The 26,482-nt window shown below is 42.1% G+C and overlaps 1 protein-coding gene across 1 annotated transcript in view; it reads right to left on the bottom strand.

Annotated features, from left to right (window-relative positions):
• Positions 1 to 600: 600 nt before the first annotated feature.
• The window catches only part of MANBA (mannosidase beta), a 118,137-nt gene continuing 92,255 nt past the window's right edge, over positions 601 to 26,482 (bottom strand). The window contains exons 14-17 of the mRNA XM_004009666.5: positions 15,388 to 15,532; positions 6,893 to 7,035; positions 5,781 to 6,038; positions 601 to 1,953 (exon numbers count right to left, since the gene is read on the bottom strand). Of these exons, the coding sequence (XP_004009715.3) occupies positions 1,729 to 1,953; positions 5,781 to 6,038; positions 6,893 to 7,035; positions 15,388 to 15,532 (771 nt within the window). The 3' untranslated portion in view covers positions 601 to 1,728. The remainder of the gene's footprint in view (positions 1,954 to 5,780; positions 6,039 to 6,892; positions 7,036 to 15,387; positions 15,533 to 26,482) is intronic.

Raw genomic sequence — 26,482 nt, 5'->3', positions numbered from 1 at the left:
AGCCCAACTCACAGGGCACCTGGAACAGGAAAATGCTCCAGTTAATGGAGAGGAGGGTGCCCCCTGCCCACCCAGCAACAGTGACAAGAACGTGATATAATATTTACCAAGTAAGAATCTTCTGGGTTACAGTCCTAAGTCCCAGTCTTTCATACAGCTTAAAAGCTATATGAAATATATTATATATATATATATATATATATATATATGAAAAGCTGTATATAAATATATATTTTGAAATAACACATAAAACGAGGGAACTCTTAGATACTGAAGGAGAGGAGTAGGTTGTCTGCATTTATTTTCTTCTTAGTCTCTGAACCCTGGCCAAAAGTTTTTTAGCTTTAAAACCAAAATATTACCTATTTAGTCTTGATTCTAAAGCCAAACTCTCACCTCCAGTAAATTCCATAACCAATTACTTGATTCTTCATCTAGAAGACCCTTCAAATATCCTGGTCTAGATTCTTCAAACTCTCCCAGTTTATCAAGTGGACTAAAAACCTGACCAGCACTAAATGGAAATTAATGCCTTGCGTGATACTGGGCACAACTGAATGTTCATGGAATGGGGAAATAAGTCACAGACGGAACACCAAATTGTCAATGCAATTTATATAATCTTAAATTTTTATATATTTCAAATTTACAGAAAAGTTGCAAAAGCGGAACAAAAAAATTCCTATACACCTTTACTCAAATTGACTACTTATTAACATTGTGCCCCTTGCTTCACTATCAATGTAATTTTATAAACAGGATGATGATAACAAAATGATTTCATAAGCAATTATAATTAGTCAGTGTTTTTTAAAATGGTTCAATCTCAAGTTAAGCGGAATACCACTTTGCTGCCAGGCTTATCACATGCAAGTCAAACCATAGCCTTGAACTGGAAAGTTCACTGGACTTAACCAAATCTGAGGCCCATACTTAATACAGGTGACCACTTACGTCAGGACACCCAAAAGTTTCCAACGTGATCAAGGTGATGTCCATTTCAATGTGAGTTTTTTTCCCAAAGAAGAATCACTAATTGCCATTGAAAAAATAAATTATTATTGTTAAAACAAATATTTTATTTTAAAAAAAAACTCACAAATGAAAAAAGACTCCTACTCAAAAAGTAATTGAATGGCAACAGTCAATCCCACCAAACTTTCCAGCATCAACAACCAATACGGCTACCATCCAGACATCTCTTTCTGTTGCAGCATCTGAATCTCTATTTCCTCTGGAAATAATGACAAAGCAGTTTCATTTCAATCGTTTGGTTATTTCTCAAAGCTAACCCGAGGGGCCAACATGCCCTCACAACCTTCCACATATGATTCCACAGATACCACAATGGTTATTACTGTGATTCCTTTAAGGGCTACCTGGGAGTATACCTGTAATTCTCTTAAAGGGCTACCTGGTCATGTTCCTGTGATTCCCTTAAAGGACTGCATGTAGACAGGACCTCCTTTGGGGGTAGGAGAGACAGTTAGGTTAGAACTGATTCATGTGGTGCGAAAGGTGCGAAAGGAAGAGCTAAAGACAGAGCCCTGGTGCAGACGGAACAGCACCCAGGCACAGCTTTGTTGACAACATCTCCTGAATACACACAGCCTTCCCTGGGAGAACCAAGTGGCTAACTAGACACCTGACAGCAAGCAGATGCATTTCCTGGCTTCTTCAATTTGTTTCTAGTTGCCTTCAGCTCTCGAAAATACAACCTGGATTCCCTCAGTAAGTATCAGCCAGTGAAGTCACATGAAAAGATTGCTCCAATTCACTCTCGCTGGTGGGTTTCCAAGGGTAAAAGAATACAGTCCGTGTCTTCTCAGTCATGAGGAAACCATTGTCACTGAATCTCCCTGGGATGCTTCCTACATCCAACCAAACAAAGGGAGCAACAGCTGAGGTTTTCAGATCAAAAACAAATGTGTTCCCTTGCTGCGAGATGGTGGCCTGAAAGAAAAAGATAAATGAAGTGAAGATGGACAGCAGAGCTCTCTGTTCTACGTGGCTAACACAGAGTGTACTGCCTTCAACTTTGGTTCTATTACTGCTAAAGTCATATATTCCATGCACTGTGTCAGATGCTAAAAAAAAAAAAAAAAAATGGAAATTTACTGAAGGCTGTGGAAAATCACCAAATTGTAATCTCAAATCGGGGTAGAAACATGTGATCTCCTAAGATTCAGGAGAATATTTCACAGGAAGCTCAGAGCTTTGTAGCTGTTTATCTTTTCCTCAGGGTCTCATCAAGAGAGGCACATTTCTGCAGCAGGACTGGTGATTTTAATGACTTGCTCCAAGATCTGTCCAGAGCTGACTGTGGAGCACAGCCCTGGCACCCACCTTTTGGTCTTATGAGGAGACCCTGTGGTCCAGACAGCAGCCAGCCAGGCATCTCCAGAAGCTATCCCACAAGAGCTGGTGCTCTTAATGCATCGTGGGTAAAGTCACTTTATTAGCACCTCAAACATGTGTGAATCCCACAAAGTATAGCAAAAGAGAGTGCAGCGTAAGTCTTGTCACCCATCAGCCTCTTGGCACAGGCTGACAGTGAGGACAGCTGCCCCTTGGAAAGTGGGGTTTGTGAGCCTCTCTCACTGGGAGTACACAGCTGAGTGCCTGGTAATCAGGCCATGCATTGGTCACAAACAGAACTCTTCAACATGCATACATGCCATGCCATGGGCTTGACATTATAGGCGACATGTGACAGAGGGCACATTTTACTATCTATAACTTAGCCTGCTACATCACGCAGGGCTCTGCATTATCAACAAGAAATCCCACATTGGTAGGCTTTCCCTAGAGGCTTAGCCAGTAAACAATCTGTCTGCAATGCAGGAGACCTGGGTTCCATGCCTGGGTCGGGAAGATTCCCTGGAGAAGAAGATGGCAACCGACTCCAGTATTCTTGCCTGGAGAATCCCCATGGACAGAGGAACCTGGAGGGCTATAGTCCATGGGGTGACAAAGAGTCGGATGTGACTTAACGACTCTATCACCCCCACCATCACTACTTTAGTAGAAACAAGAAATTTAGAGAGAGCCACCTAATACACTTTAAGTTTCTTTTCTTGCTTCTACCAAAGTAGTGATGGTGTCAAATTCCCAAATCATGTTGCCCACTCATTCCAATGAAGACCCTAAAGCAGCCACAGGCACACAGTTCATGTGGCTGGCCCTGGCCGCTACCAAGGCTGCAGGACGGCCTCAGCTACTCTGTTTCAAGGGCAAGGCCAGAAGGGACATTGGCACCCACTCACTCTTGTTGGTGCCTTCTTCTAATTGGAAATTTCACTTCTGCATTACCTGACAGCAGGGCATGGAGCTCAAGCTTATACTCTGGCTCAAGGTCCCTGGAGATGCCCTAGGGGATAGAGTTAATGCCTGGCTATGTTAACCCTGTGACAATGTGAACTATCATTACTATTATCGTTGCTACTGTTATTACATCTCTTTAGGATGTAATAAGGATCCCTTTAGGATGCGAAGTATCACTGAAATACAACTGAGATAGGACAGAGAAAGAAGGCCTGCTCCTTTCCCACTCCCAGCTGTCTCAAGGTAATGGAGACCTAGATGAGAAAAGAAGAGATTTCAAAATCTTGTCTAGAGGCTACAAAATTGTCCAGTAATAGTTTTGTACTTTTTTCTGGAAAGAAGCCATGTAAATGTATGTCATTTCCTTCATACCTGCTCTACAAATAAGTTAGATTTCATTAAGGGAACATTTTACTATTAACTAGGAAGGAAGCTATGTTTTCATTTCAAGGACTGAGTTTTGATATTTCTAAACCAAATGTAAAAAAATCCTCTCAAGTCTTTACAGTGAAGTCTAAAATAAACTTATAATTGGTTAAAAATAGAGAATGAAACTTTCTAGAAACATATTTTCAATCACCATGTGGGGGTGGGGGAAGGAAGGAAAGGTTTTCAATCAACTAGATAGATTCCATATTTTCTGGCTACACAATTTTTATAACACAGCCTATCCTGATCATCCTATTTTTTTTTCTTGACAATGATAAAGAGATCTGGTGATTAAGCAACTTGAAAGTAATAAATCAGACTGGAGAGTGAAATTTTTTTACATTTATAGACTCTCCTTAAAAATGCAAAATGAAAGGTGCTTTTAGTATGGCTGAGTCCCTTTGCTGTCCACCTGAAACCATCACAACATTGTTAATCGGGTATACTCGAATATAAAATTTAAAAGTTAAAAAAAAAGACACGGAGAAGATTTAAATGCATGTTGTTAAGTAAAAAAATCAGCCAATCTGAAAGAACTACATACTGTATGGTTCCAACGATATGACATTCTGGGAAAAATAAAAATATGTAAACTGCCAAAAGATCAGTGTTTCCTGGGGACTGAGGGGAGGGAAAGATAAAGGAAGGCTTTCCAGGTGGCTCAGCAGTAAAGAACCTCCCTGCCAATGCAGGAGACATGGGTTGGATCCCTGGGTCAGGAAGATCCCCTGGAGAAGGGAACGGCAACCCACTCCAGTATTCTTGCCTGGAGAATCCCACGGACAGAGGAGCCTGGTGGGGTTGCAAAGAGTCAGACACGACTGAGTGACTGGGCACAAGCAAAGATAAAGGAGGCAGAAAGCAATGGACTGTCGAGCAGTGAAAGTACTCTGTATGATACAGTAACAGTTGTTACATGTCACTGTCATTCAGCCACTCAGTTGTGAGGAAGAGGGGGTTGCCATTTCCCTCTCCAGGGAATCTTCCTGACCCAGGGATCAAACCCATGTCTCCGGCGTGGCAGATGGATTCTTTACCACTGAGGCCCACATGTCACTGTACATTTGTCAAAACCCACAGAACACACAACAGAATGCGTGTGCCCTAGTGTAAATTATGAGCAGCGGCGACTCTCTGGTTGCAATGTGAGAGCCTCTCACTGGAGCGACCAGACCCCACTTGCTGCAACTACAGAAAAGCCCGTGCAGAAACAAAGACCCAGCCCAGCCAAACGATGAATAAACAAACAGCTAAAATTAAAAAAGTATTAAGTGAAAGTGTCAAAGCTATCACACATTGTTAATCAACTATACTCCAATATAAAATAGAAAGTTAAAAAGAGAGAGAGAAGAAACCATTTGTTAAATTAAAAAAAAAAAAAAAAAAGAGTGCTTTTACTAGGCTCTAACACTTCCTGGCTACAGACTGAACAGTTACTTGGGCCCACTGAACAGGCTAGTGAAGGAGTGCCCAGTCATGTCCAACTCTTTGTGACCCCATGGAGTGTAGCCTGCCAGGCTCCTCTGTTCATGGGATTCTTCAGGCAAGAATACTGGAGTGGGTTGCCATTTTCTTCTCCAGGGGATATTCCTGACTCAGGCATCAAACCCATGTCTCTTGTACCTCCTGCCTCGGCAGGCAGATTCTTTACCACTGAGCCACTTGAGAAGCCCCCAAATGGGCTTTCTCACTTACAAGTGCAGGTGGTAATACTTCAGGGCTGGTGCAGTAAAGCGCCCAGGTCAGAGCCTGGAACCCAGCTCAGGGGCAGTCTGTAGGGAGGATCCTGCTGCCCCGCCCTCCGCTGCACCAGCCTGACAAGGAGAGGTGATGGAACCACCGGTGTCACAGGCATCGTAAACTTTGACAAATGCTGAATTTGAAAAAAAATTATTTGCTCTTTGCTTCCAGTGGGAAGGGGAATCAATCTTCCCCAGGTCCCAAATAAACTCAGTACCAAGGGGAAATTTTGCAAAACAGCAGGATAGCCCTCAAAGCCACAGCAACCCCAGACCACTGGTGCTTACAGTGATATTTGCCTTGTGGAGCCCCTTGGCATTCTTCAGTGAGGACAGGAAGTGATAGTTGATTGGGCTCAAGAGTTCCCCGTCAGTTGACAGGTAAAAGGAAACCACACAGCTTTGTCTCGTACATCCGGGACATCCTTTTAACAACTCAGGCACTGGCTTACTATAGAGGACAACAGACTCCCCAGCTTTCATCACAAAAGGGTTCGTCAGCTCAGAGCATACGAGCTCCAGGGAACTCCAAGTGTGGACTCTCACCTGGGGAGAAACAAGACAGAGGAAAACCAGACATTCTTAGTTCCTAACTTTTTTTAGAGAATAAGAGTAGTAATAATAGATGGAAGTCACAAGAGCAGAACTGATTAAGAGACTGTGAAACCTGAGTTTAACCTCAGCTCTGCCAAGTACTAGTTATGTAACTAAGATGTGAATTCAACTGCTCAAAGTATCCATTTCTTTATACATAAAGTGAGAACAACAAATAATAAAAAGCAGTAACTTCACCGGCGGTTGTGAGAATTAAATAATCTATGGAAGGCATAGGAGCTCAGCCATTGTAATTATTCCAAAAACTTGACCTATTCTCAATGTCCTCCCAATGGTAGCCACCTAAGACTTCAAGTTTCCATCCTCTCTTTTTACCTAACTTTGTTTCAAATACAACTTCACTTTCCCACATTTACATTTTGTATAATTTTACTGATTTCCACTTTAATATACTGTTTTAAATGATTTCTTTTTATAAAGTTTAGGCTTTTTCCAGCTTCTCATGATTATAAATAATCTTTGATTTAAGTGTCATTTTACAGTTTACAATTCACACTCATCTAATCATTGTATTCACTATCCACAGAAATCCTCTAAAAAGGCACCTTGGTGTCATTTTACAGATGAGAAAACCGAACCAAGACATTAAGGTCATAGACTAAACAGCAGGATTTTGTCCTGAATATAGATTTTCAGATTTTAAAAACAGCCCATTTTCTGCTACAGACATTAGAAACACTTTGAAACAAATTTCTCTTTTTTCCAAAAATAACAGAACCAAATAATGAAAACAATCTAAAATTCTCCCTCTACCACAGAAAGAAAGAAAAGTCCAAGCAACTTACAGTGAGCATCATCTGATGGTCTGAGGGAAGGTCTGACACGCCATAGATGAAAAGCACATCTTTATCCTCAAAACCCACCGGTAACAGAGGGGCGAAGAAACGCCGAGCAAAGTAATGAAGCATTTTCCACTTTCCTCCATACTCTAAAAATAATCAGGTGGGTTAGGAGACGGGCAGGGTCAAGCAGTGAGAGTCACGTCCACATGGCCCAGGCATGCGACCTGTCACATTCTGGGCATTGAGCGTGGAAGAAAGCTGAAAGCAGAAAGAACCCGTTTTGTGGAGCGCAGGGAGCAGTTTGGACATCACCTCATGTCAGCCTCAAATCTGGAGGAGGCAGCCATTACCATCACACCCTTCCAATGAGGAAATGGAAGCTCAAGCACTTAAGTCACACATGTGATTCCTGGCTGGCACTTGCTCATTTGCAGTTCTGCTCCCAGGAGATCACGGCACCAACATTCCTTTCTCCTACTTACACATGAAAAAGGGAATCAGGAGCATTGGCAGTGAACATCTGTTACAACTCTTCATTTATAAGAATTACTTAGAGGAAGTACTATTGGAGAGGCTGGACAAGACGGTGGAGTAGGAAGACCCTGCGCTCACCTCCTCCCGTGAGCACACTACAATCACAGCTATTTAGAGTGCAACTCTTTATGAGAAAGACAAAATCTAGCGGAAGAGATCATTGACCACTAAAGATATAAGAAGGGACCATAAGATGCGCAGGAGGGCATAAGTTACGTAGTCAAGACCCACACCTCAGGGGTGGGCGAACCACAAGTGTAAGAATAACTACACTTGCTCCTCAAGGAGTCTGAGTCCCACATAGGGCTCCCCAGCCCATGGACCCTGCCCTGGGAAGACAAGTGCCTGGAAAGCTTGGCTTTGAAGGACTGCAGGGATTAATTTCAGGAGTCACAGAGGGTTGGGGGAAACAGAGACACCACTCTTAGAGGGCACACACAAAATTTCACACCCTCTGGAACCCAGGGCAGAAGTGGTCACTTGAAAAGAGCCCAGGTCAGACTCATTTGCTGATCTTGGAGGGTCTCCTGAAGAGGCAAGAAGCAACAGGACTCACCTTGGAGGCAAAGGCACTGGCAAGTGCCATTTGGAATCCTCCTTCTAGAGAATTAGCACCAGGATCCAGCCCCACCCACCAACTTGTCTGCACCAGTGCTGGGACACCTCAGGCCAAGCAACTGGCTGGACAAGGACACAGCCTCACCCTAAGGCAGACAGACTGCCTTAAGACCTCCTGGGCCCAAGGCTCCTAAGGTCACAGTCCTGTTCACCAGAGGGCTCAGGCCCCAGTGCTATCAGCAGTGTACAAGCACTAGCCCCCCAGGGACATGCAGCCAGAAATCTGGAGACCCACGTTCCAGCCACAAGCCAGCCAGAACCAGCCCCCAAATATTCTGGGCCTTGGCATCACCTACTGGCCCCAACTTCACCCAGCAAGGGGCAGACACCAGCCCCGGGACCACTGCAGCCCTGCAGCCTACCTTGCTGGGACATAACCAACACGGCAGATTGGCACCAGCCCAAGAGCAGACCAAAGCAGCTCTGAGAAACCTTAGAGTCCTCAGCCAGCTGCCCTGGGACCCAGCCCCCCTCAGTTAGCTGGTGGGTCAGCTGGTGCTGGCCCATTTGGGATACCCTAGAACCTGTGCCAGCCATATTAGGAACTGGCTCCAGCTACCAGTAGGGGAAGACTAGACCCATGAGCCCCAGCCCTGTAACCACTCCCCTGAGAAGCCGGCTCTGACCATTCGTGAGCAAGCAGTAGTGCAGGATCCTCCAGGGTTCTGCAGCCAGCAGCCTCATGACCTGGCCCCACCAACAAGCACAGGGCAGGGCCTGGCAACCAACTGGGCCAAGGGCCAGCCACATCTCTCAGACCACGACAGTAGTGGGTCCACCACACAGAAAGACCCATGCACCCCACATAGGGGTACCCCTAGAGCATATAGCACCAATGACCAGAGAGCAGTGAGCTGCTGGGACACACAATATATCTCCTACAAAAGGCCACCTCTCCAAGGTCAGGAAATGTAACCAACCCACCAGATGCAGAGAAATAAAAAGAGCCAGTTAGGCAAAAGGAGGTAACCAAGGGACATGTTTCAAACAAAGGGAGGAGATAAAACCCCAGAAGAAGAACCAACTGAAGCGCAGATAGGCAAACTACTTGAGAAAGAGTTCAGGGTAATGATCACAATGATGATCAAAGAATATGGGAGAAGAATGGATGAACACGGTGAGAAGTTTAACATAGAGTTAGAAGATATGAAGAACTAAGCAGAGATGAAAAATACAACTGATATGAAAAATACGTTAGAAGAAATCAACAGTAGATTAAATGATACAGACGAATGGATCAGAGAGATGGAAGACAGAGTAGAGGAAATCACTGACGCTAAACAGAAAAAGAAAAGATTAAAAAGAAAATAGAGTGTAAGAGATCTCTGGTACAACATCAAGGGCACGAATATTCACATTATATGGTCCCAGAAGAAGAGAGAAACGGACAGAGAACGTATTTGAAGACCCAATAGTTGAAAATTTCCTTAACTTGGGAAGAGATGTAGACATTAGGTCCTGGAACATAGGTAGGATCAACCCATAGAGGTCCACATCAAGATACACCATAACTAAAATGGAAAAAATTAAAGTTAAAGAAGGAATATTAAAAAACAAGGGGAAAGCAACAAGGTATATACAAATGAACTCCAGTGAGGCCATCAACTGACTTCCAGCAGCTCTGCAGGCCAGATAGGAGTGTACAATAAATTTTAAGTGATGAAAGGGGAAAACCTACAAACAAGAATACTCTACTCAGCAAGACTTTCATTCAGATTTGATAAAGAAGCCCCAAGGTTTGCAGAGAAGCAAAAGCTAAAAGGAGTTGAGCACCAGCAAACCAGCTTCATAAGAAATGGTAAAGGGATTTCTCTAAGTGAAAAAGAAAAGGCCACAAACAGAAACTTGAAAATTATGAAAGGAAAAAGCTCATTAACAAAGGCAAATATTAGGTAGTAAATCAACCATTTTCAAAGCTATCAGGAAAGTTAAAAGAGAAAAGCGGTAAAAATCATCTATATTCATCATCAGTTAAGAGATACACAAAAAGATGCAAAATATGAAACTAAAGACAATAATCATGACAAGGGTGGGGGAGTAAAAATGCAGGTTGTTAAAAATGCTTAAAATTAAGAGATCATCAACTTAAAATAATCACATAAACTGCTTTACACTATATACAGATTGCTATATATAAGTTGCATGGTAATCACAAACCAGAAATCTACAATTGACAAACATCAAAAATAAGGGAATCCAAACATAACTAAAGATAGTCATCAAATCAACAGGGAAGGGAAGAGGACAGGAACTAAAACGAACTACAAAAATCACCCTCAAACAATGAACAAAATAGAAGTACATACCTATCAGTAATTAAATGTTAATGGACTAAATGCTCCAATCAATAAATGCAGAGTGGCTGAATGGACACAAAAACAAAACCCATATGCTACCTCTAGGAGATACACTTCAGATCTAAAGACATACACAGAACTGAAAGTGAGGGGATTGAAAAAACATATTCCATGCAAATATAAATTAAAAAAAGCCAGGACGCCAATATTTATTAATATATCAGACAAGATAAGACATTAAAACAAAGACGTGATAAGTGACAAAGAAGGATGTGATATGATGATTAAGGGATAAATCTAAGAATATGTAACAACTGTAAAAGGATATGCACCTATATATAAAAGAGTGCTATATACATAAAGTAAATATTAACAGACATAAAGGGAGAAATTGACAGTAACATAATAAGAGTAGGGGAATTTAACACCCCACTCATATCAGTGGACAGATCATCCAGATAGAAAATCAGTCAGGAAACACATTAGATCAAATGGACGGATACAGAAAATTCCATCCAAATCAGCAGAATACATATTTGATACAAATGTACAAGGAACATTTTCTAGGATGAGCCACATGATGTACTACAAAACAATATTCAATAAATTTAAGAAAAATGAAACCATATCAAGCATGTTTTTCAACCACAATCCTACCAGACTCTTAGAACCCAACCACAAGGGAAAAAAAAAAAACTGGCAAAAACACTAACATGGAAGCTAAGCAACATGTTACTAAACAACCAATGGGTCACCAAAGAAACTCAAAGGATCATCAAAATACTTGGAAACAAATGAGAACCAAAACACAATGACCCAAAATCCATTGGATGCAGCAAAAGCAGTTCTAAGAGGGAAATTTTAGTGACACAAACTTAGCTTAGAAAACAAGAAAAATTACAAATAAACAACCAGACCCTACACCTAAAGGAACTTAGAAAAAGAACAGCAGGGACTTCCCTGGTGGTCCAGTGGCTAAGACTCTGTGCTTCCAACGCAGGAAGCCCAGGTTCAATCCCTGGACTGGGAACTAGATCCCACTTGCCTCAATTAAGATCCAGAGTAACCAAAGTAATAAATAAATATTAAAAAAAAAAAACAGCAAACAAAACCCAAACTTAGTAGAGGGAAAAATGTAATAGAGACTTTAAAAAATAGAAATGATCAAGGAAACCAAGATCTGGTTCTTTGAAAAGATAAACAAAATTGATAAAATTACAGCCAGACTTATCATCAGAAAAAGAGGTCTAATCAATAAAGTCAGAAATGAAAGAGACACTACAACTAAAACTAAAGAATTACAAAGCATAAGAGACTAGTATGAACATCTCTACACCAACAAATTGGACAAGCTAGAAGAAATGGATAAATTCTTGGAAACATATAACCTTCCAAGACTGAATCATGAAAAGATTAAAAAAAAAAAAAAAATCTGAACAGATCAATCACTTCTAAGGAGACTGAATCAATAACCAAAAACCTCCAAAAAATGAAAGTCCAGGACCAGATGGCTTCACTGGTGAATTCTACCAAACACTCAAAGAAAAATTAATACAAATCCTTCTCATTTTTTTCCAGAAAATGAAAGAAGAAGGAATCCTTCTGAACTCATCCATGCGGCCAGCATCAACGTGATTCCAAAACCAGGGGAAAAACCTTATGATCATCTCCATGTATGCAGAAAAGTTTCTGAAACAATTCAACATCCTCTTATGATTGAAACAAAAACAAACAAATTCACAAAGTGGGTGCAGAGGGAACATGCTTCAACATAACAAAGGCTATATATAAGCAGACAGCTAACACCATACTCAGCAGTAAAAAACTCAAAGCACCTCCTCTAAGATCAACAAGACAAGGATGCCCAGTTTTATTCAACATAATACTGAAAGTTCTAGCCACAGCAGACCAAAAGAAAAAGAATTCAAACTGGAAAGGAAGGAAAACTGTGACTCTTTGCAGATGACGTGATTAAGAAAATCCTAAAGACACTATTAAAATCTAGTAGAGCTCATCAATGACCTTGGTAAAGATGCAGAATACAAAACTGACCTACAGAAACTTGTTGAATTTCTATATACCAACAACAAACTACAAGAGAGAAATTAAGGATGCAACCCCATCTACCTTCACATCAAAAAGAATAAAACGAAAGTGAAAGTATTAGTCGCCCAGTTGTGTCTGACTCTTTGTGACCACATAGTCTGGCCATGGGATTCTCCAGAAGAGAATACTGGAGTGCGTTGCCATTCCCTTTTCCAAGGGATCTTCCCGGCCCAGGGATCGAACCTGGGTGTCTTGCATTGCAGGCAGATTCTTTACCATCTGAGCTATCAGGGAAGCCACATCAAAAAGAATAAAATACCCAGGAATAAATCTAAGGAGGGAAAAGACCTGTACCCAGAAAACTATAAGACACTGATGAAGCCAACTGCAGACAACACAAACAAATGCAGGGATAGTCTGCTCAGGGACAGGACTCACGCTGTTAGAATGGCCATCTACTCAAGGCAATCCACAGAGTCAATGCAATCGTATCAAAATACTACTGGCATATTTCACAAAGCTACAACAAATATTCCTAAAATTTGTATGGAAACACAAGACAAATCAAGATCGACGGGAGAAATATCAATAACCTCAGATATGCAGATGACACCACCCTTATGGCAGAAAGTGAAGACGAACTAAAAAGCCTCTTGATGAAAGTGAAAGAGGAGAGTGAAAAAGTTGGCTTAAAGCTCAACATTCAGAAAACGAAGATCATGGCATCTGGTCCCATCACTTCATGGGAAATAGATGGAGAAACAGTGAAAACAGTGTCAGACTTTATTTTTTGGGCTCCAAAATCAGTGCAGATGGTGACTGTAGCCATGAAATTAAAAGACGCTTACTCCTTGGAAGGAAAGTTATGACTAACCTAGATAGCATTTTCAAAAGCAGAGACATTACTTTTCCAACAAAGGTCCGTCTAGTCAAGGCTATGGTTTTTCCAGTGGTCGTGTATGGATGTGAGAGTTGGACTGTGAAGAAAGCTGAGTGTCGAAGAATTGATGCTTTTGAACTGTGGTGTTGGAGAAGAGTCTTGAGAGTCCCTTGGACTGCAAGGAGATCCAGCCAGCCCATTCTAAAGGAGATCAGTCCTAGGTGTTCTTTGGAAGGAATGATGCTAAAGCTGAAACTGCAGTACTTTGGCCACCTCATGTGAAAGTTGACTCATTGGAAAAGACTGGGAGGGATTGGGAGCAGGAGGGAAAGGGGATGACAGAGGATGAGATGGCTCAATGGCAATTACAGACTTGATGGACGTGAGTGTGAGTGAACTCCAGAAGCTGGTGATAGACAGGGAGGCCTGGCGTGCTGCAATTCATGGGGTTTCAAAGAGTCGGACACGACTGAGCAACTGAACTGAACTGAAGATCATACTCTTATACCCTTTTTGAAAAACACAGAGTTATTTAAGGGAAGAGTTATAAGCCCGAGCTCTCCCATTTCCTGAACTGAATTCAACTTTAGAAGACACCACCTCATTCACAGACATGAAGCAGAGTCAGGCTCCTATTGTCTCTGAAAAATATCTCTCTGTCCAGTTTAAGCATCCCAGAGAGGCTATTGCGCTAGCATCTACCCCTGCTGCTGCTGCTGCTAAGTCGCTTCAGTCGTGTCCGACTCTGTATGACGCCATAAATGGCAGCCCACCAGGCTCCCCCATCCCTGGGATGCTCCAGGCAAGAACACTGGAGTGGGTTGCCATTTCCTTCTCCAAGGCATGAAAGTGAAAAGTGAAAGTGAAGTCACTCAGTTGTGTCCGACTCTTCGCGACCCCATGGACTGGAGCCTACCAGGCTCCTCCGTCCATGGGATTTTCCAGGTGAGAGTACTGGAGTGGTTTGCCATTGCCTTCTCCGATCTACCCCTGATTCTCATTTAACACCCTTTCTCTGGTTGATGTTGATAAAGAGGCTGATCAGGGAAACCTGACCAAGATTGCAGTTCCCCCGCAGGAGACGATGAGCATTCACTGAAACATGTGCGGAAGAAACCCCATGATCTGTGTTCACGGCTCAAGAGCCTCACCCAGCGAAACCACCCTTTTATTTTATGACTTTGCCTCATTTTCGACCCAAAACTTGTGTTCATATCATTAACTGAACTTGGCTTCAATCACCTCTGGTGATTCATTACTACGCCTTAATTTTTTTAATGCACCAAAATAGACAAAATAATTCAAACTGCAAGTACCATGTCAGTCATCTCACCTGTTGCTCAACTAAACAGGTCCAACTGACAACCCTTCCTACTTGTACTTCTGACTCGTCTCCCCTTCCCCTCAAGAGACAAACACGGCAAAATAAACATGATCGGGTGAACTTAGAAGGGAAATCAGTAGTAAAGGGACATTTTTAACACTGAGCTGGGTCAGACTTTCCCACAGTTGAATTCTCCTAAATAGAAGAAGAGGTGTTTATGTCAATCTCCTTTTGTCCTGGGAAGTCCTCTTAAATCAATTCAAAATTCTAAGCAACAATTAGAAGACACGTGGCTGAGAGTGGGGCTTCCCAGGTGGCACTAATGGTAAAGAACCCACCTGCCCATGCAGGAGATGTAAGAGACACGGGTTCGATCCCTGGGTAGGGAAGATCCCCTGGAGGAGGGCATGGCAACCCACTCCAGGATTCTTGTCTGGAGAATCCCACGGACAGAGGAGCCTAGCGGGCTACAATCTATAGCGCCATACAGAGTCGGACATGAGTGAAGCAACTGAGCACGCACACACGTGGCTGAGATGTTCATGCACGAATCTATCCCCTCGTTTGCCTGCTTTTGTGACCGCACAGAACAGCACTCACAGTGAGGCTGCCTCTCGGGCTCCCCAAAGATTGTGAAGGTGGGAGAGGTGGCTGAAGGTCAGAGGCTGGCAGCTGAACAGCCTCTCCTGTGCGGAGTCCTGCTTGGGTTCACTGGACCCTCCAGCTCTGTGCTGTCTCAGCGCCTCTCCCCACAGGTTTGGCTTCTTTTCTCACACACACACAATGCTAAAACACTCACCTAGAGAAGACCAGGAAGGAGCCTGCCAGATGTCATTCAGCTGCCAATAAAGCGCCCCCATGGTGTGCCCTTTTCCATCCACTATCTCGTTGCGACTGCGACGGTAGAATTCAGTTTCTGTTTTGACACACTGGGCCTGCATCACCTGATTCAAGGGAAAATGGTAAAACACAGGTGTTTTCCAATGAACTCATCTATGGAACAGAAGCAGACTCACAGATACAGAGAACCGACCTGTGGCTGCCAAGGGGCGGGGGTAGGGCTGAATTGGGAGTTTGGAGTTAGTAGATGCAAACGATTACATTTAGAATGGATTTAAAAACAAAAAAGCCCTACTGTATAGCACAGGGGGCTTCCCTGGTTGCTCAGACAGTAAAGAACTTGCTTGTAATGCAGGGGACCCAAGTTCAATCCCTGGGTCATGAAGGTCTGCTGGAGAAGGGAATACCTACCCACGTCAGTATTCTTGCCTGGAGAATTCCATGGACAGAGGAGCCCAGCAGGCTACAGTCCAATAGAGTCACAAAGAGTTGGACACAACTGAGCAACTAACACAACAATAACAAGCACAGGGAACTATATTCAATATCCTGTGATAAGTCATAACAAACTATGAAAAAACATATATATGTATAACTGAATGACTTTGCTATACAGCAGATACCCACAACATTGTAAATCAACTACAACTCGATTAAAAAAAAATTATTCAAAAAGAGAAGCTTAATTCATTGCCAGACAAAAACAAAATCTACACGTGTTTTTGTTTGAGGTAGGCTGTCTCGATCTGAGAAAATAAGAGGCTTGAAAAAATTGGGGAATTTAATTGGCATTCTATATACCATTATTATACTAGATCTGGGACCAACCCTATGAGAAGCTCTTATCTATAATGGCTAGGTTTGGGGGGCGGAGAAGGCAATGGCACCCCACTCCAGTACTCTCGCCTGGAAAATCCCATGGACGGAGGAGCCTGGTGGGCTGCAGTCTATGGGGTCGCTAAGAGTCAGACACAACTGAGCGACTTCACTTTCACTTTTCACCTTCATGCATTGGAGAAGGAAATGGCAACCCACTCCAGTGTTCTTGCCTGGAGAATCCCAGGGACGGGGGAGACTGGTGGGCTGCCGTCCATGGGGTCGCACAGAGTCAGACAGGACTGAAGCAACATAGCAGCATAGCAGCAGGTTTGGGGGGAAGCATGGTGTTTGGTTTATCATAACTATGGGTAATCATGGAAACAGGATGGTGTAAAAGTTCTCTGCCACTGATAGTGGGGGCAATGACAGAAAACAAAACAGAAAAAATGGAGCAAATGCTTTATGTAGTCAGACACTAAGTTTCAGGCAGTGAGCAGTTTTACTAACACGTTTGTGGCTATTGGGAAAGGCTAGCCACTCCAGTATTCTGGCCTGGAGAATTCCATGGACTGTATAGTCCATAGAGTCACAAAGAGTCGGACACAACTGAGCAACTTTCACTTTCACTTTGTGACTATTAATACTTCGTTTAAAAAAAAAAAATCTGTAGGAAAAAAACTTTATTATGACGGATATTATCAAATTCCTAACCCCTTTTTGCTAGTCAAGCAACTGTTTTTATATCATGACTTTGATCATGTAAAACTTATGAGTGCAAGTCCTTCGTCATAGCAGAACAGATGGTAACACTGCAACAGAGAGACGAGTAAATTTAGTTCTTGTTTAAGAGGCACAAAGAGCTTCATATAGAAGCCTTAATCACTGTCATCATCACTGAAAACCCAGTCTCCTTTACTGCTGCTGTTACGGACACTGCAAGTATCACATCTCTTAGCTTGGAGCTGCAGTTCGGATGGGCTCACAAAGAGAAGGTCAGCAGGCTCAGAGGCGAGGTCACCAAGGAGAGCCTGGACAGAGAGAGCTTCGAGGAAAAGGACAGTCTTAGAGTAGGGCCTGGGATTTCACAGAAGAGGAAAAAGAGGGATGCACATGTGGCCACTGGAAGACTAAGCTCAGAGGCCTTCCTAAAAAATGAGAAAAGCTCCAGTGAGGGTAACACCCTTAGACAGAGGAGGGCTGGCTAGGGAGGAAGTCACAGATGAAGTCAGAATTTACATGAGGCAGAGCTGTAACACTCCAGAAGCGTAAAGCAAAGAGAAACCCAATGGCTATTCAATAAATATCTAATAAGTACCTACATTACATGTTACATGCTGCTAATGGTAACCCACTCACCCAGCAAAAAGAAACAGCCCACCCTCCTGGAGCTTACTGACTTGTATAGGAGACAGGCCTTACCCAAAGAATCACACAACTATATGGAAACTTTGAACAGTCATGAAGGCTAAGAAAGAGAGGTACACGATCTTAGGAGCCTGAACAGGAGGGGAAATGGGTCTAGCTGAGCAGTGGAACTGGCCTCACAGGAGAAAGAAAAAGAAAGGGGGCAGAATTCTGCAGCCGGAGGGGACACGCATGATGAAAGGAGGATGCACAGCAAAGAACTGAAAGACAGCAAGGCAGCCTGAGCCCAGAAAGCTGGGAGCAATGGAAGCAAGCCTAGTGGGGTGCAGGGGCCAGAGCTGGGAAGGTTTGGAATGCATCCTGAAGGCCAATGGAAGTCACAGAAAGCTTTTAAGCTAAAGGGTGAAGTGATCAGACCTGCACTTCCAGCAGGTGACTCTGATCACTGAAAGCAGTCAAGAGACTAAAGTAGATTAGGGAGATAATTTAGAAATCTATTACCAGCTTCTAGGCAAGAGATGATACTGGCTGTGAGCAGATAAAGAAAGGCCTTTCCCACTCAGGAAGCATACCATTGGGAGCACAGCGATGATAACAGGCAAAGAACACTCCAGAGAGAGTAAGAATCTCACAAAGAGAAGGGGGAGGGTACCAGCTCAAAAGGACCACAGGATACTATCTGAGCATATCAGTCTATCACTAAGTCAAGGAGTGAAATAGGAAAATAGGCTGAAGGGCTATGGTCTATGACGGTCAAGTTATTCTGCAATTATGAGCTAGGCTGGGACCTGGGACCCTTTCCTGGAGTACTGGCTCCTGAACAAATGTCTTCTCAAGCAGAAGAATACAAAGAAACAATAAGGGACTAAAACCTACCTCACACATGCACAGCTGGGGCAAATCGTGAACAATAAGATACAAAAAGGCCACCAACCAACTATCGTTTCTGAGATGCTGGGAGGAAAAGCAGGGTACCACACATGATCTCTGCACACAGCACCACCACGGGGGTGGGCAGACCACCTAAACGATGCCTCCCGCCCAACTCACCAATCGGCCTCCATCCTCACCCACATTTTCGGAGCCAGGGAATCAAGGGCACCTGTTCCTGTTTTCCCCTCCCTCATGCTGCAGCACAAATCCCAAGAGAGCCTTGCCTGAATTCTCATCCGACCCCATCAATTTCTAGTGATTAAAGAGTTCATACCCAGGTGAATAACAGCTAGACTTAGGATGTCTGTACAAGTTCCTTATAAAAAATAAGGATCTTATCTGAGCTAAACTAAAGAAGACAGAGTTACCTACATCGAGGCCTGGAAAGTTAGGCACAGAGAAATCAAGTTCCTTCATTAAATGTCCACATGTTTGTTGAGTTATCAGAATCACTGTTGCAGAAAAATTTTTAGAAAGGTCAGTGAAAATAAAGCAGGCAAATGAAATCTCAGTAGAAATAGGGCCGCACCAATTATAATCCATGCCCCCTACACATCTTACATCATCACATCAGTATGGAGAGCAATCTTGGTATTTGTTTTTAAAATTTGATAATATCTTACTTGGACCCCCAAATAATGTCCCCACCAACCAAGTGAAAATTGTTCCCCTGGGCACAAAATCAACCAGCCCCTGCCCTGCAGCATGCACACCCGAGGCTCTGAAAGAGCAGCTTCTTGTTCTCCTCCTGAGATTCCTGAGCAATCGTCAGAGGCTTTATGGATGGTGTGTGAAGGGATCATGGGAAAACATAAGGAAGGCTTCATCACACCAAAGAGTAACACGTAGAGAGAGGTAGTCTGGCCACCAGACAGTCCAGAAGTTCTGGCCTAGCCCCGACAGGCTGAGCGCAAGCATCAAATGGCAACCGTGGTTACTTTGCTTTGGGTGCTGGCCTACAATTCTGGAACCCCCAGGACCTGAAGTATCTTCAAAGTGGGGCCATTCCTGATACACCAAGGGAGCCAAAGAACTTGCAATATTCTGCTATGGGACTTCATTCCACGTGGACTCATGAGCAGAAGGGAAGGAGGCGTGTCATTCAAGAAGTTTGGGACTAGAATCTCTTTCCTTGCATCCAGGTTTATAAAACAGGGTGAACAGGAGAAAAGTGAAAACCAGAATTTTGAGGTGGGAAACAAAACATCAGTGTATACGAGTAGGAAATCAGGTCATCTCTTTCAGGCAAAAATACAAGCTTTGAAGACAAAGCCATACTCATTGAGACAGTCATGCTCATGCTTAGTTAGACCTGATCCAAAGGACGATTAGATGCTTTACTGATGGCTTTGGTAGAGGCGACCTGCATTTTCTTCAAGGTGAATTTAAGCTTCTTTTCAGCGGGGGAGGGGGAATGCAAAGAGCAACAATTTTTTTTTGTTTTTACAACAATCCAAATTCCTTCCTGATCTTTGTTAACATGTATTGTAACTCATTATATTGTAACATATTGTAACATATATTGTAATACTTTGGCCACCTGATGTGAAGAACTGACTCATTGGAAAAGACCCTGATGCTGGGAAAGATTGAAGGTGGGAGGAGAAGGGGACGATGGGGGATGAGATGGTTGAATGGCATCACCGACTCGATGGACATGAGTTTGAGTAAGCTCTGGGAGTTAGTGATGGACAGGGAAGCCTGGCGTGCTGCAGCCCATGGGGTCGCAAAGAGTCTGACATGACTAAGCGACTGAACTGAACTGATTGTAACTCATATGCATTTACAGTTTTGTATTCTACTCAGTTAATTTTCATCTATGTACACTTCCATGATACACACTGGCATTTTCTATATATCTCTGTGCTTTAAAAGGTTATATAGTTATAGCTTGAGGAATCATTCTCCAGTGATTAATAGGCATTTGAATGGTTTGCAGCTTTTTCTTTAAATACAAGAACATTTTATGTTCAAATTAATCTCTTTGCTTCTTGTGTTGTCAATATATGACAATATAATGTCATATAACATGTCACTATATGACAAAATAATACGACAATACAATGTCAATATCATGTGTCAATATATGACACATTTTAAAGTCCTGGTTGCATGCTGCTCTATTATGTTCCAATTGAAAGATCGCCATAAGTTGGTAGCCTGCAGTCAGGGCTCAGCCCACACAGGTTTTAACTGGCTCACAGAGCAGGTGCTTCTTGTGTCTCATTGTTGTCGGTATTATAGTTTAGTGTCTTAAGTCAGGGCCTGTATGCTCCATTTTGCCATAATCCCCAATATTCACACTCTCATCCATTTAAGTTACCTGCCGGGCTCCTACAAACATTTGAGTTTTCAGTCCCTAAATTACTCCAACTCTCAGAATCAGCTGCAAAATATATTTACTTCTGTATATCTAACCATTTCCGAGCTGTCATTTACCTTGTCTGGCTTAATAGGTAAGTATTAGCAATCCTTTTATACTTAGAAAAAAATTTTAATGCAAGCAGACTCCGAAGCCTTGCTAGGAATGATAGGAAAAGAGCACTGGGCAAGCCCTACCTCATGGCCGATCACACCAGAACTTGATGCGAGAGTGACAACCAAGGCTCTTCCGGGCCCCGGGTTCTGTCCTATGCGCCCTGGAGCACCCTCCACAGACAGCTGGTGCCGTGCCTGGAGCACGGATCTGGGTTTACCCATACCAGCGGGTGCCAGTTAGGGCTAATGAATGACACCTTTGTTCATAAAAATGCCAAAGACCATTGCCCACTGTCCCTCTTAAAGGGAAAATGTACAATCCTACTTGCCTGGAGAAAAATCACTGCAACTGCCTCTTTCCCTTCAAAAATTGTACCCGTATTTATACATTCGTGCATTTTTCTCCTAAAGAAAACAGTCTTTACACATAAGAAGGATAAATGCTTAGTCATTTCGTAGGTTACTCAGTCCCACTGTTAGCAGACAAATCTTATTTTAGTTTTAGAAATATGCCTATTTTCAGCAGCTCGCTTGATTACACTTGTGAAATCGTTCTCCTCAGAGAAACACGGCATGGGGAAAAGGAACGGGACCAGGACACCAAGACCTAGGTTCCAATTTCAGCTATGCCACTGTGAAAAAGGTTGCTGTGTATAAAACCCCGTTCTCCCCTTCCTCCAGATTGGTAGGGTTATACCTGGGTTACATGCTCAGAACCACACCTCTGCCTTTGGAACTAGGAGTAGCCATGTGACAGGTTCTCCTGATACAACGGTCTTTATATACTGTATTTACTTAAAGTTATCTTGACCATAACAATCTTCTTATAAAGCCACTTTTAAACTGGATATAACTCATGCCACACAACTTACTCTTTTACGGTTTACAATTCATTGGCTTTTAGTATAGTCACATGCTGCGCAAATCTCACCACTACATAATTTCAGAATATTTTCATTATCCTCCCCCACAAAACTCTGTGCTGGTTAATACAAGTGTTATTCCCGTATTATACTGCTCATTCTTCCCTCTCCTCTACTTCTGGAAACCACTCATCCACTCTCTGTCTCTATACATTTGTCTATTCTGGACATTTCATGTAAGTGGTATAACACAATATGTAAGATACAATTTGTGACTGACTTCCTTCAGTTAGCCTAAAGTTCCCAAGGTTCACCCACGCTGGACTAGGTACCAGTACTTCAAACCTTTTTATTCTGCTGGATACTATTTCATTGCATGGATATGCCACACTTTGTATATCCACTTACTGGTAAACATTTAGACTGTTTTAACTTTTCAGCTATTATGAACTTTGAGGCAAAGCTTTTCGGGTGAATAGGTTTTCCATTTTCTTGGATACATCCCTACAAGTAGAATTTCTGAGTCCTATGGTAATTGTTTTAACTTTTGGGACACTGAGAAACTTTTTTACAGTAGCTGTACCATTTTATTAATACATCCCCACTATCAAACCATTTGAGGTTTCTAATTTCTCTAATGGTTATAACTTTATGTGTGAATCTGACTGGGTTAGGGGATGCCTACTCAGGTCACAAAGGGTCGGACTGAGCGCACACACACACACACACACAGAGACACACACACAGAGACACACACACAGCTGGTAAACACTATTTTCCATAGACGAAGAAGCTTGTCCTCACGAATGCGGGTGAGTGTCATCACAGGCGGCTGATGGCCTGAACAGAACAAAAGAGTAGAGGAAGGTACATTCTCTCTCTTGAGCTGAGGCAGTTTCTCTAACTCTCCAACACTGGAGTTCCTGGTGATTGGACGCTGAGACTCCAGATCTTACTGCAACGGCGCCTCAGTTCTCAGACCTCAAGCTGAATTATACCATAGGCTTTCCTGGTTTTCCTTCATGCAGATGGCAGACTGCAAGACTTTTTGGCCTCCGTAATCATCTGAGGCAATTCCTGTAATAAATTTCCTCTTTTATATATCTATGTGCTAAGTCGCTTCAGTTCTGTCCAACTGTTTGCGACCATATGGACCCACCAGGCTCTTCTGCCCATGGGATTCTCCAGGCAAGAGTACTGTCGAGGACTGCCATGCCCTCCTCCTGGGGATCCTCCTGACCCAGGGATCAGACTCAAGTCTCTTATGTCTCCTGCATTGGCACATGGGTTCTTTACCAGTAGGGCTACCTGGGAAGCCTCTATCTATCTCTATGTATCTATTTGGTCTGTTTCTCTAGAAACACTGACCAATATACTTAACCAATATTTGTCTCTTTTTTCTTTTTTTTTAAATTGCAGATATCCTAGTGGATATGAGTGGTATCTCATGTGGTTTTGATTTGCATTTTCCAATGGCACCCCACTCCAGTACTCTTGCCTGGAGGATCCCGTGGGTGGAGGAGCCTGATGGGCTGCAGTCCATCAGGTCACTAAGAGTCAGACACGATTGAGCGACTTCACTTTCACTTTTCACTTTCCTGCACTGGAGAAGGAAATGGCAACCCACTCCAGTGTTCTTGCCTGGAGAATCCCAGGGACGGGGGAGCCTGGTGGGCTGCCGTCTCTGGGGTCGCACAGAGTCGGACACGACTGAAGCGACTTAGCAGCAGCAGCAGCGCCATACTGTGCATCTCCTCATGTACCTACTGGTCATGTTCACTGGACAAATGTCTACTCAAATATTTCACTCATTTGTATATTAGGTTGTCTTCTTCATTACTGTGTTGTAAGAGTTCTTAATATGTTCTGGACATTAGACCCTTATTAGATACATGACTTATAAATTTTCCCTCCCATTTCATGGATTATCTTTTCACTTCTGTGATAGTATCCTCTGACACACAAGTTTTTAATTTTGATGAAGTCCAATTTAACTTTTTCTTCAGTTGCTTCTGCTTTGATGTTATATCTAAGAAACTGTTACATAATCAAAATTCACAAAGATTCATGTGTATATTTTCTTCTAAGAGTTTCATACATTTGGATCTTTAATCCATTTTAAGTTCATTTTTGTATATGGTGTGAGGTAGAAGTCTAAATTCATTCTTTGACATGTGGTTATTCAGTTATTTAAGCACCATTTGTTCAAAGCACTATTCTTTCTCCATTTTATCATCTTAGCATCCTTGTAGAAAATCAATTGACCACAGATGTGCTGATTTTTGGACTCTCAAGTCTATTTAATCAATCTATGTGTTCGTCCTTTGTCAGTACCATAGTGCCTTGATTACAACGGTTTTGTAGTAAGTTTTAAAAGCAGGAAGTGTGTCTTCCAAATTTGTTCTTTTTCAAGATTGTTTTGACTATTCTGAGTGCCTTGCATTTATATATAAATCTTAGTATCACTTTGCCCATTTTTCCAAAGTTGGTAGCATAAGTTTTGATAGAAGTTATGCTAAATCTGTAGATCAGTTTGTGGAGTTCTTAACAGTATTAAGTCTACCAATCCATTAACACAAAATATCCTTCCATTTCCTTAATTTCCATCACTAATGTTTTATAGTTTTCAGTGTGCAAGTCTTATATCTCTTCAGTTAAATATATTCCAAAATATTTTATTCTTTCTGATACTGTTGTAGATGGTACTGTTTAATTTCACTTTCAAACTGCTTATTGCTTAAAATACAACTGATATTTGTATATTGATACTATATCCTGCAGAGTGGCTAATTTACTGGTTCTAGTAGATTTTAGGTAGTTTTTATGGTTTTCTATATATAAGATCATGCATCTGCAGATACAGTTTTTACTTCTTTCTTTCCAATTTGGATGCCTTTATTTCATTTTCTGGCCTAATTGTGCTGACTAGATCTCCAGTACAATGTTGAACAGAAGGGACAAGGGAAAGCTTCTCTGTCTTATTCCTCATTTTAGGGAGAAAGCATTCTTTCCTCCACTATTAAATTTGATATTAGCTACGGGTTCTTCATAGATGGCTCTTTCTCAGGTTGAGGGAGCTCCTTTCTATTTCTAGTTTGTTGAATTTTTTTATCATGAAAGGGTGTTACATTTTGTCTAGTGCTTTTTCTTCATCTATTGAGATTATCATTATAGAGTTGTTTTTTCTTCCTTCTATTAACATAGTGTATTATATTGGTTGACTTTCATATGTTGAACAAGTCTTCCATTCCTGAGATAACTCCCACTTATGACATATTAACCTTTTCTATGTTGCTGGATTTGAATTACCACTATTTTGTTGATTTTTTTTTCTGTCTACACTCATCTCTAGTGTTAGTCGCTCAGTCATGTCTGACTCTTTGCAATCTCATGGACTCTATGTAGCCTGCCAGGCTCCTCTGTCCATGGAATTCTCCAGGCAAGAATATTGGAGTGGGTGGCCATTTCCTTCTCCAGGGGATCTTCCTGACCCAGGGATCCATCCCTGCATTGCAAGCAGATTCTTCACCATCTGAGCCACCAGAGAAGCCCATAAGGGTACTCATTGGCACACACTTTTCTTGGTATGTCTTTGTCCAGTTTTGGTATCAGGAGAACAATGTCTTCACAGAAAGAGTTTAGGAAGTGACTTTGCCTCTTCTATTTTGGGGGAAATTTTTGTGAAGGGTTGTGTTAATTCTTCCTTATGTATTTTTTAGAATTCACTTGTGAAGCCATCTTTAAGAGAAGCCCTTTAAGTACTAACTCAACTTCTTTAGTTGTTAAAGGTCTATTCACAGTTTTTTCTTAAGTAAGTTTTCATAGTTTGTGCATTTCTATGGATTTGCCCATTTCATTTAGGATATAAGACTTGTTGTCATACAGCTGTTTATAATATTCCATTATCACCCCCCTTTTTTTTCTCCAGTAAGGTTAATAGTAATGTTCCCTCTTTCAGTCCTGATTTAGTAAATTGAGTCTTCTCTCCCATCTTCATGACCAGGCTAGCTAAATGTTTTTCAATTTTATTGATCTTTTCAAACAATTAACTTTTGATTTTGTTCCTTTTCTCTATTGTTCCAATAAGGGCTTTTTTAATATGTTAAATGTCTGATGTCCGCTTTACTTAACTGCTGAAAATTTGACATGATAATTCAACTAAACATCTCAGTAGTTACAGAATTTCCCATATCTCAGCTGTAGAGAGATTTGATAGTGTAGTTTAAAAAGCAGAAACCCTGCTTCATTCATTGCCCTGAAAACTTGGGAAAAATACTTAACTGTTCTGAGCCTCTGTTTCCTCATGTGTAAAAGGAAAACAGTAACAGAGATGTCTGGAGACGTTGTTCAAATTACATGAGAAGGTATACAAAGCAGCTTATGCCTCAGGGTCAAGTATTTCAGTAGACATGCAAAGAAGCTGATTGTCTGCTTGATTGTTAAATTACATGATGCATATAAATACAACATACTAGTGTGTGATACGCGGTTAGTAATCTTACCTTCATTCCCTTTCTTTACCCACCCTACCCCTAACTTTAGAGTTCAGCATGTTCTGGATCCCCACACCACATTTGCTTACGAAAAAGGAAACTG

This window comes from Ovis aries, chromosome 6 (genome assembly GCF_016772045.2).
Source record: "Ovis aries strain OAR_USU_Benz2616 breed Rambouillet chromosome 6, ARS-UI_Ramb_v3.0, whole genome shotgun sequence".
Classification (NCBI taxonomy): Eukaryota; Metazoa; Chordata; class Mammalia; order Artiodactyla; family Bovidae; genus Ovis; species Ovis aries.
This window is presented reverse-complemented; position numbering and strand designations above follow the sequence as displayed.